The sequence below is a fragment of the Pelophylax lessonae genome (assembly GCF_965119305.1).
Source record: "Pelophylax lessonae genome assembly, chromosome: 13".
Lineage (NCBI taxonomy): Eukaryota > Metazoa > Chordata > Amphibia > Anura > Ranidae > Pelophylax > Pelophylax lessonae.
In genome coordinates, this window is record NC_138780.1 from 158,102,486 (window position 1) to 158,114,804 (window position 12,319).

At 45.1% G+C, this 12,319-nt stretch overlaps 1 protein-coding gene across 1 annotated transcript in view; it reads right to left on the reverse strand.

Annotated features, from left to right (window-relative positions):
* Positions 1–3,743: 3,743 nt before the first annotated feature.
* TDRD9 (tudor domain containing 9) overlaps positions 3,744–12,319 on the reverse strand; it is a 789,496-nt gene continuing 780,920 nt past the window's right edge. Inside the window, exon 34 of the mRNA XM_082275596.1 lies at positions 3,744–3,855. Within this exon, the coding sequence (XP_082131722.1) occupies positions 3,751–3,855 (105 nt within the window). The 3' untranslated portion in view covers positions 3,744–3,750. The remainder of the gene's footprint in view (positions 3,856–12,319) is intronic.

Below are 12,319 nucleotides of genomic sequence, written 5' to 3' on the forward strand. Positions count from 1 at the left end.
CGACACTTGTCCTCTGATAGTGCCCAAAGCCAAATGCTGTGCAACCCCTTTTTGAAGAAAGGGCAAAACCCTAGTTACTGAAAACTAGCGCGGGTGCACCTTCAACGATTCACACCATGAAATGTACGATTTCCATGTACAATGATAGATCTTCCTGGAAGTAGACTTCCTGGCGTTCAATAGTGTAGGAATCACAAAGTCAGAAAGACCTTTATCCTTCAATACCTGTCTTTAAACAGCCACGCCGTTAAAGCCAGTGACTAAAGCAGGATGGAAGATCAGCCCTTGAGACAGCAGGTGCTCCCTGTGAGGAAGTCTCCAAGGAGCATCGGCGACCAACCTTACCAGGTCTGCGTAACAAAACCGGCAAGGCCAGTCTGGGGCCACCAGAATGACCGGAACCCCCTCCACTTCTATTCTGCGAAGAAGCCTCGGCAGGAGTTTTAATGGAGGAAAGGCATAAATCAGCCAATAATGACCCCAAGGAGCCACCAGTGCGTCTGTGGTGTCGGCCAGAGGATCCCGGGACCGGGCCACAAACCTCTGAACCTTCTTGCTAAGACAATTAGCAAACAGATCAATCTCGGGTGTCCCCCACCAGACACACAGGAGATAAAACACCTCCGGATGTAAGGATCACTCTCCCTGATCCAACACCTGATGACTCAGGTAATCTGCCTGCCAGTTCTCCACACCTGGGATGTGCACAGCAGAGAGCTGGAACAAACTTCTCTGCCCAATCCTGGATCTCAGCCACTTCCCGGGCCGCCAAGACACTCGGTGCCCCCTTGATGATTGATGTACGCCCCGGCCGTGGCATTGTCCGATTGAATCCGGACCGTACAACCTTTCAGACGAGTTGTCTAATGACTCAGGAAAAGCTTTATCGCTCTGAGCTCAAAAGGTATTTATCGGTAGCTTGGACTCTTCCACTGTCCAGGATCCCTGGGCGCAGAGTCTCCCCAGCCTGACAGGCTGGCGTCCGTGGTTACGGCCGTCCAATACAAAGGAAGGAAGGTCTTGCCTTGGCGTAGTGCTGACGACTGATGCCACCATAGAAGAGCAGACTGTTGTGACTCAACCAAATCAAAGTGTACAAGCATTTTGGATCCTTGTTTCACTTTCAAAGAATCTCCCCTTGTAAGGGTCTCGTATGGAACTGAGCACATTTAACAGCCTCAAAAGTTGATACCATCAGACCAAAGGCCCGCACGCAACTCAGCAGAGGGGACAGATTGTTTGCAAACAGCAACCGGATCGCCCCCCCCTGCAGCTTTTGCAACTTGTCTGGGAGAAGAAAGACCCTCACCAAAGCGGAATCCAGAGTCAGGCCCAGATAATCCAGTCCCATTGAAGGTATGGGGGCAAATATTTTGAAATTGATGTTCCAAACTGAATTCTTGCAGTGTTTGGACAGTGATCGTCAAGTCGCTCAACAGGGCTGAATGAGATTCGGCCCTCAATGGGAGATCGTCCAGGTACCCCAGTACCGAAACCCCCAAATGGCGCAGTAATGACAACACAGGGGCCAGCACCTTAGTAAAGACCCTGGGGGCAGAGGCGAGACCAAAGGGTAACGCTGCAAATTGATACTGCTCCTCTCCTATAGCAAAGCGAAGAAAACGCTGGTGTCCAGCGTAGATAGGGTTGTGTAGATATGCGTCCTTGATATATCTCTTGATATATCTATGGAGGCCAAAAAGTCTCCCTGGTGTAGGGACGCCACTACTGTTCGAATGGATTCCATTCAAAGCTTCTGTACCCACACAAAGCGGTCCAGAGCCTTGAGGACAAGGATTGGATGCACTTTGCCTTCCTTCCTGGGCACAGTGAACAGGTTTGAATAAAACCCTTGAAAGCGTTCCTGAGAGGGAACCGTCACAATCAACCCTTGCGACAGCAGATCTTGTATTGCCGCTCGTAGATCCCTTAATCGGTCTGGAGATAGGCGCAGAGTGGACAGGAAGAACCTGTCTGACGGTCGACACGGAATTCGATCTTGTACTCTGATAGGATCAGTTTGTGAACCCATTTGTCTTGGAAGAAAGAAGTCAATGGTTCCGGAAAGAAGCAAAGACTTTCCCCCACCCCAGAAACGGGTGAGGGCGTCCCTTCATGCAGAGGAGGATTTGTCTGCAGATCCAGACTGGCCTGTCTTCGGTTTACCTGACCATGTCTTCTTGGAACCCCCAGAAGACCTGAATGGCTTTCCTTTTTTTCTGCGACCCGGAGGAACGAAAGGTTCGCCTATGAGCAGTAAAAGAAGGCCCCCCGTCTAGTACGTGGTGCCTTGCCCTTAAGAGGGTTGAGGGAGAAGAGTACTCTTCCCACGCGTAAGGCCTTTAATCAACTCATCCAGGGAGGATCCAAACAACCTATCCCCCGTAAAGAGCCTTTTTGGAAGCCTGGTCCGCACACCAGTTCTTTAACCACACCATGCGTCTAATAGCTATTCCCATCGCAGACACTCTGGCCACCAGGGGAGCTGCATCACACACACACACATATATATATATACACACACACACACATATATATATATATATATACATATATATATATATATATATACACACCAGGTCGTTCGCGCCCCAGCGAGACAGTCCACCCACGGGCTCATCCCCTGTCCAACGAGGCTCTGGAATGGCGAGGCCTAGTGCTGGACTATAACCTGCACATGCTCGCTGGCCAGGCTGGGAGACCTTAAGGATCTAGTATATCCAGTTCGAAACCCAGCCGGCTTTTGCTTGTAGTTCTCCAGAACTAATATAAAAAGAAAATAAATTACAAAAAAGGTTCCCAAAAAATAAGTCTTTTTTTCCTTTTTCAATTATTCATTTTATTTTTACACTGTTGCATTTTTTTTTTTTTTACTGTTATTGCCGTTATAAGGAATGTAAACATCCTTTGTGACAGCAATAGGCATGTGACAGGTACTCTTTATGGAGGGATCTGGGGGTCTATAGGCTCCTAAAAACATTTAACACCCCTAAATTGGTGCTTTTGAATACTTTTGATTTTTAAGTGGGGGCATCCCCTCCTGCTACTTGCAAAAGCAATCCTAGTTAGCCACTCCGATAGCTATTATAAGAGAGCCGACCACTGGCTCTAAAAAAACAGTACTGGGATGGCCGCAGCCATCATCCGGTATTACCACTGAAAATCTAGCAACGTATGAGCAGGTCGCTGGTCATTAAGTGGATATTTATATTGGTTGGGCAGGAAATGGTTAATTTATCGGGAGGCAGGGCAAACACCACATGCTTGGGAAATCAAACTGTTTTCATGACAGAGGAAGATCAGACATACATTTCTCAATACATAAACCATTATTTTTCGGTTTGTGCAGCTTGTTTCTAGGGATAAAACATGGGAAAATATGTATGTATTTAGGAAGTGTACCAAATACATTTTATTTTTAAACTGTGCTTTGACATTAGTTTTTCAGTCACTAATCAAGCAGTATACATATTCATCTTCTCACCCTGCTTTCTGACAAATTCTCTAAGTAATTATTTATGCGCGCACACAATTGTAAATAAAAAAACATTTTATACATGCTTCATAAATGCCTGTGTTTATTTTTATATCCAAGGTAACAATTTACATGGCAAAAATTCAAGAACAAAAAGATATCAAAAAACTTTACATGTATTACAATTGTCAGTTTTTTGTTTCAATAAATGAAAAGACTAAACTTGCTTATTTTGTGACCTGCAGTGTTTCCAAAGAAAGGTTCTAGTTTTTTTTTTAAGAATTTAATTGTACAGACTTGTGCAGCTGGTAAATGCGAGAATTACTTTCTTCTTCCACTTCAGCTCTTTCTGAGTGACCAACGAGGTATTTTGTCTCCACCTTACAAATGAAAATAATAAAATACCATACAACATATTACCAGAGAGCATTCACTGTATCACTACATAACACATAATAGGTGAGACTTATGCTTTTTTCAAATAATGAAAAGTACTAACAACGTATAGCTGGCTGCAGTTGTGATACAAAACACAGACGCTTCGGAGATCAAAACTAAAATTTAATGATGGGTGCATCAGACCAATTGTCTTTCTAACCTGGTTTGAGCTTCACAGACTTGTTAAAGCCCCTTTAAAACAAACAGCCAGTTGACTAATGTGCCATACACACTATACAATTGTCTAGATTTTTTCCTTTAAATTTACCAAAACCATATAATATGGAGGTCAAATCTAAACACTTTCAGTTTGTATGCAATCAGGTAGACCCTTGCACTACATAGTTGAAGGTTAATTTAAAAGGAAATCTAACAACAAAAGTTGTATTGTGTGTATCCAGCTTTAGGCCCTTAAAGTGTTACTAAACCCACAACAGTAAAAGCAGTCTGTATATGCAGTAAAGCATGCTTGTTATACTTACTGTGGAACATAAGGGGTTAATCCTTTACACTGTGTAAAAAAAGTTGTTTGACACTATCTCCTCTGATCCTTCCTTTCTTCCAGTGTTCCCAATTCAACTACAGATAGTAAAGAGGGTAAGGGACAAGCTGTACATGCTCAGTTTTGTGTGCATTGCTACGGTTTGCTTGTTTTTTTTCATGGGAGAGCCATAGCAGTATGAAAACTCATTCTACAAGCGTTAACCAGAAGTCACAAGAATGCTATATACTACTGATGAGAAAAAAAGAACTAGTAGGGTTATTCTCCTCCCATCAGGAATAGGCACTAGGTAGGCAAAAAGCTTAACCACACCTATGGGGGCTGTCCCTGCAGGCATAACCCCTCACACTCTGCTATCATTAATCAGTTTAGTTGCAAGCAGTGTTTAGAAGACATTAAACCCCATATACTCAGAAGTAGAGAGAGGGGCGGGTGCTGTGTCTGTCGAACTTCAGAGAAAAGGATTTTACGGTAAGTTCTTACAAAAAATCCAGCTTTCGCTATCATTTATTGACAGACGCAGCTCCATCTTCATTACTAGTAGGGATGTCCCAAAGCAGTATATTTATGAGGGGTGGGAAGACAACGCAAAAAACGAACGCAAGTCCCCCAAAGGCTAAACGTAGCCAACCAAGGAACATGGAGCTCAACCAGGAACAACCGGCGCTCTCTCAGAACAAAATTACACTCTCAAAGAGAAACAAAAAAAAGAGTTCTCTTTCAAACTGCAGCCTGCAAAACCTTGCGGCCAAAAGAAGCATCCATCGATGCCAACACGTCTACTTCGTAGAATTTTGTAAACGTATGCACAGACGACTGAGTTGCCGCCTTGCACACTTGCAGCACCGATGCCTGATGGCGAAAAGCCCAAGAGGCACTCAGCGCTCTCGTAGAATGCACCTTCACAGGGAAAGGAGGAACCTGACCCTTCCGTGAATAAGCCTGTACCACTGTCTGCCTGATCCATCTGCAAATGGTCTCAGCAAACGTAGCCAATCCCTTACGAGGTCCATCAGAAAGGACAAAAAAAGCGTCTGACTTTCGGGTTGCCTCCAAATAAACCTTTTTCGCTCGAACCACATCCAAAGAATGCAAAGCACATTCCTTAGGATGGGCTTAGGAAAGAGTGAAGGCAACACAATGTCTTCATTCAAATGAAAATCAGAAACCACCTTACATAGAAACGACTGATTAGGACGAAGTACCACTTTAGCTCTGTGTATAACCAGATAAGGGGAGAAAAATGCCGCCAATTCAGATACTCTGCGAGCAGAAGGGATAGCCACCAAGAAGGCAACCTTCTGAGACAGAGGAATCTTAAGAATTTTTTCAAAAGGAGGCCTTTGAAGAACAGATAACACCAGACTGAGATCCCACGGAGCCAGCGAAGATCGTCTCGGAGGAGCCATATAGCGTACTCCCTGGATGAAAGTATGGATCAATTCATGCGTAGCTAATGGGCATTGGAAATACATAGCTAAAGCCGAGACTTGGCCTTTGATTGTGCCTAAAGCCAACTCCTTTCTGCAGAAAGGCAAAAATCCTAGCTATAGAAAACAAGCGAGGATGCACCTTCAGTAATTCACACCATGAGAGCTTTGACTTCCACGTACGATGATAAATCTTCCTGGAAGTTGACTTCTTAGCCTTCAAGAGCTTAGGAATCACAGAGTCAGAAATACCCCTATACCTTAACACCTGTCTTTCAACAGCCATGCCGTTAAAGCCAGCGACTGAAAAGCAGGATGGAAGATCGGGCCTTGAGACAGCAGATCTTTTCTGAGAGTAGTTCTCCAAGGAGTATCGGCGACCAGCCTTATTAGGTCCTATATCAAGACCGGGGAGACCAGTCCGAAGCCACCACAAAGACCGGAATGCATTCCACCTCTATCCTGTGCAGAAGCCACGGCAGAAGTTGTAATAGGGAAATGCATAAATCAGCCGATACTGACCCCCAAGGAGCCACCAGTGGCGTCAGCCAGAGAATCTCGAGGCCTGGCTACGAACCTCTGAACCTTCTTGTTGAGGCAAAAAACAAACAGATAGACCTCGGGAGTCCCCCACTGAACACACAGGAGAGGAACACCTCCGGTGCAGGGACCACTTCCCTTGATCCAACACCTGACTCAGGTAATCTGCCTGCCAGTTTTCCACACTTGGAATATGTACAGCAGAGAGTGCTGGAACAAAGCTTTTTGCCGCAGGCCAGAATCTCAGCCACCTCCTTGGCTGTCAAGACATCCTTGGTGCCCCCCTGGTAAATGATGTAAGACACAGCCGTGGCGTTGTCTGATTGAACCCGAACCTGACAATCTTGCAGGTGGGTTGTCCAATGACATAGCCTTGTTCCAAGCTCCAAAACAACGGAACGAAGGACTTGCCCTGGCACAGAGCTGTAGAATGAATCCACCACAACAGAGCAGACTTCCTGTTACGGCTCAACCGAATCATAGAAGCCAAGGACTTTGGATCCTTTTTCCATTTGACCAGAATCTCCCTTTGCAACGGTCTTGTGTTGAACTGAGCAAAGGGAACCGCCTCAAAGGGTGATACCATCAGACCCAAGGCCTGCATGCAACTCGCAGAGAGGACAGATTGTTGTCCAGCAACAACCGAATCGCCCCCCCCTGCAACTTTTGTTGCTTATCCGGGGGAAGGAAAACCTTCTCCAAGGCTGAATCCAGAGTCAAGCCCACATACTCCAGTCTCTGGACAGGAGTCAGCTCGGTTTTTCGAAAATTGATGTTACATTCCAACTCTTCTAGAGTCCTGACAGTGATCTCCAAATCCCCCAACAAGGCTGAGTGAAAGTCCACTCTCAACAGGAAATCGTCCAGGTACCCAAGTACTGCATCCCCCGCTGGCATAACAATGGCAATACCGGAGCTAGGACCATGGTAAACATTCTGGGAGTGGAGGCGAGACCAAAGGGTAACCCCACAAACTGGTAACCCCACAAACTGGTAACCCCACAAACTGATAATGTGCTTCGGCTACTACAAAGCAAAGAAACCGCTGGTGTCCAAAGTAAATAGGGATGTGTAGATATGCGTCCTTGATATCTATGGAGGCTAAGAATTTTCCCTGATGAAGAGACGCCACTACTGTGCGGATTGATTCCATCCGAAACCTCTGTACTCGCACAAAGCGATTCAGAGCCTTGAGATCCAGAATGGGACGCACCTTGCCCTCCTTTCTGTGCACTGTGAATAGGTTTGAATAAAACCCTAGAAAACGTTCCCGAGATAGAACCGGTACAATCACACCTTGTGACAGCAAAGCTTGTACCGCCCCAAGCAGGTCCCGTAACCAGACTAGGGATAATTGTAGATTGGCCGGGAATAACCTGTCCAACGGACAAGACCGAAATTCGATCTTGTACCCTGATTGAATCAGTCTGTGAACCCACTTGATGACGTCTTCCCGTCCCAGAACCAGGTGAGGGCGCCCCTTCATGCAGCTGAGGACTTGTCGGCAGGCCCAGATTTTCCGGACTTAGTCTTTCCCGACCATGGCTTCTTGGGACCCTCAGAAGACCTGACCGATTTTTTTTTCTCTTGCGATCCGGAGGAACAAAAAAGAAATTCATGAGCATTAAATGAAGGCCCCTGCCTAGGACATGGCGTCTTACTTTTAGAAGATTGGGGCAGATTAGCGCTCTTACCCCACCTGATACCGTTAATAAATCTCGTCCAGAGAGGATCCAAACAACGTTTCCCCTGTAAATGGAAGATCAGCCACAGCCTTTTTTGAGGCCTGGTCATTGCAGCCATACCAAACGCCTAATCACAATCCCTATTGCCGTCCTGGCAACTAACAGAGCTGAATCCAGGGACGTATCACACAGGAATACCAGAGCTTGAGCCAACTGGCCTAGTAATTCCAGCACCGCAGGGGGAGCCATGCAGTTTCCAAGTTCCTTTTAAGTAACTTAACCCATTCAGTAACAGTCTGCGCTACCAGAACATTTACAAAGGTAGTCTTTAACCTGTGACCTACCACCATGTGTAAATGGCGGGACAACAATTTACCCTGTCTATCCACGGGATCCGGAAAAGTTGGCGATTCTTCCACCGGTACCAGAATCGCCTTATTCAACCTGGCCACTGGAGAATCTACTTTTGATGGAACAGTCCACCTATTGGACACCGCCTCCGCAAAGGGGTAACGGTGTGCAAAACGCTTAGGCACCACCAACATGTGCTTAAGTGTCTCCATTGGAGTGAAAATATTCTGGCTAAGGAAACACTTTTCCCCCCCCCCGACTCAGGGGATTTGCAGGAGCCAAAACACACCTGCGCACCTGACGCTGTAAGTTCATCAGCCAATTTTAGAGTTTCCCACGAAAAACGCGTTCCCACCACTAACACTGCGGGCTCTCAATCCCTGATAATTATATAATAGCAGAGGAGAGGAGAGGAGGAAAAAAATTAGGAAAACCCAGGAAAAACTTTACCAGATCACAATAAGCTGCCAGCACGATCTGTGTACGATACTGACTGAACAGAAAAAGGAAGAGAAAACTCTGTCTCCATCTGTAGAAAGCCATGCCGCAAACCTGTCCAGCCCATGGACCTCAAAAACATGGGCGCTCATACATTCTCAGTGGGGAATTATATAAAATGGCTGCCCATGCAATCTTAATGGGAACATAGAAATCATGAAACACAGCAAAATGTCAGCCCCCACGGCGCGCCAATGCGGTCTCCGGGACCCCCAAAAGGGGTCCCAGAACAATAGGCATCTAAAAGGTACCTGACCAGGGACCCACACAGGACCACTCACCCCCTCAAATAAGCGCCATAATGGCCGCGTTACCACCATCCCCCCAGGTAAAAACCTGCTAGGGGTGGGGGAATGCCGAGGGGAACACCCAGACAAGTCCTCCGAGGTGTCATGGAACCGAGGGAGCCCCTAAGGTCCGACCATTACAGGGAGGGGTCCACGACCACCCCGAGACCGGCAGGGGTTTGGGGGGGGGGTGGGGAACATTTACTCATCATACCATGGTACCAGGTAGGCGCCACTCCAAGACAGATCACCTCCCACCCGGGATAGGGGTGCTTTCAGCCATGGGAAAGCTGAGACTCAAGGCGTTCCAGGTCGTGTGCGTCCCAGCGAGACTGTCCACTCGCAGGCTTGTCCCCATCCATCGGGGTACTGTTGTGACGAGGCCTAGTTCTATACTATAACATGCTCACGCTAGATGGCCAGGCTGGGAGACCTTAAGGATCTAGATTATCAAGTGCAAAAGCCACAGCCGGCTGTTGCTTGTAGTTCCTCTGGATCTTGGTCCCCAGGAACTAACTAGTGAAAATATAAAAAAAATCACAAACTTTCCCTGTTACAGCTAAGACCAAAGTCCCAACATGGCTAGGCCCTTTTCCTAACACTAGGCAGAACAAACTGATTAATGATAACAGCATGTGAGGGGTTAAGCCTGCAGGGACAGCCCCCATAGGTGTGGTTAAGCTTTTTGCCTGCCTAGAGCCCATTCCTGATGGGAGGAGTATAACTCTACTAGTAATGAAGATGGAGCTGCATCTGTCAAACGATAGAGAAAACCATTTAGCAGTTTTTTTCTAAAACTATTGTATTTCCATGTTCTGTGTACTGTGGGAGACCAGATATAGTGAATGCAGGCTCCTGGGTTTAGTAACAGTATAACCACTTAAGCTCCGGAAAGTTTACCCCCCTTCATGACCAGGCCATTTTTTGTGATATGACACTGCATTACTTTAACAATTGCGCGATCGTGCGATGCAGTACCCAACCACATTTTTCCCCGGAGCTTTCTTTTGGTGATATTTGATCAACTCTGTAGTTTTTATTATTTGCGCTATAAAAAAAAAAAACTGACAATTTTGAAAATAAAATATATATATATTTTTTACTTTCTGCTATAAAACGCACCCACCAAAAAAAAAGTAAAAAAATCTAATTTCATCATCAGTTTAGAGCAATATGTATTCGGTTACAAAAAAGCATATATTGATTGGTTTGCACAAATGTTATAGTGTCTACAAACTATGGAATTATCTAATTTTTATATATTTTGTTTTTCCTAGTAATGGTGGCGATCATTGACTTATAGTGGGACTGCGATATTGCGGCGGACAAATCAGACACTAAGTGACTCTTTATGAGAACCAGTGCTAAAAAAATATGTATTTTCACTGTACTAATGACACTGGCAGGGAAGGTGTTAATATCAGGAGCAATAAAAGGGTTAGGTGTCCCTCGAGAATACTTTCTAACTGTGTGGGTGGTACTTGTACTATGGGAAGACAGAGATCCATGTTCCTGCTTAGCAGAAACACAGGATCTGTCTTCCCTTGTCCCAGAACAGCGATCTGTTTTGTTGACATAGGCAGACAGCCATTCTGCCTTTCTTGGGAAGGATCAGCGGGTGCCGGCAGACATCGGGTCTGCTGTACCCGCTGATTGGCTCCCGCTGTGTCCAATCACAGCGGGAGTTGATCAACCTTGGCATGCATGCACCTCACAAACCTGGAAGAGGTAAAAGTACATGATTTCACCCGCAGTATATATATATGAAATGGTCAGCAAATGGTTAAGCGAATACAAGGGGTTGTAAAAGGGGACCTACTTGCAGCCTAGAAGTGTTTTTCAGCTTGAGTTGCATACCAACCAACATGCAGGAATATGTACACTGCTTGGCTACCTTGGATGGGAAACTAAGGAAAATCAGTACCCTCTCTTAACTGAAAACACTAATTATCCAAAACCTGCCTTGTGTTAGAATTATGTGTAACTGACACTTTTGTCATTGAGAATCTGGTGTGATGAGAGGTGGCGTCAGAAAACAAACGTTTGCCAGAGTGATTTTATGCAAGAGTTCTAATGTTTCAAGCTTTAATTTCTCCTGTCATTTTAAATTGCTGCAGTTACTCTCCTTCTTACCATTCAAACTCCCCTGGCAAAAGACTTCTCAACATAATAAAAATGAAGCTGCTTCCACAGAGTGAGTCCTAGGTTTTATTTTTATCTCGGGTTATGTAGTGTGGCAATATAAGATAAAAAACAGTGCTTCGCAGAGATGATTTTAGGCATTACAAACATTTTAGCCATGGATTTATAAAAACAATAGATGAAAGAAATATTGGGAACATTATCACTGTGATATATTAAAAGCTGAGCTGCCTCATAAAAAAATGCATATTCCACAACACTGGTCACCCTCCTGCCATTAGCGCTGTGCAAGTGCATGCTTTTCTGAGCGCCAATATAATCCCGCCTTAAGAGGGAATTGGAAGGACATGCTAACCCAGCAAAGCAAGAGGATTACTTTATGAAATTGAATGCATTCTGATAACAGCATCTCCTGGCAATGCTGAAGATTAAAATATAAAATGCCAAATCCAAGTGTCACACATATAATCCCGTCTGATGACCTGGTTTAGCCTCACAAAGGCTTCCCATTTTACTGTAAAATACTCCACAAGACAAAAGTAAAACAAAGTGGACTATTTAAACTCAAAACTCACTAAAACAGAAAACTGGTACAATAGGTTTAGCAAATATGAACTCATATTCATGAAAGTACATAAAGGGTGCAAGGATAAATTCGTGCTTATTTTAATACGGAATTAAGGCAAACCATCTCAACATGCTAAGAAAGCTGTCACTGATCCCGGTTAAGTACAGCTAAATGATGAATATGTGAACATAAAATTCAGCCCGAATTATAGAAAATGGAACAGCTGGAGACGTCATTACTGTCTGCTCTATTTCTAACTCTGCACAGGTGACAGCAAAAGCTTTGAGTTTCTATATACTGAGAGGGAGGGGCACAAGACTAAGCAATAACCTAGATAATTACATTTGGAAAAAGCCTACTGACTGCAATGAGTAAGATGAGAGGGGAGGGAAGTATGAAAGAA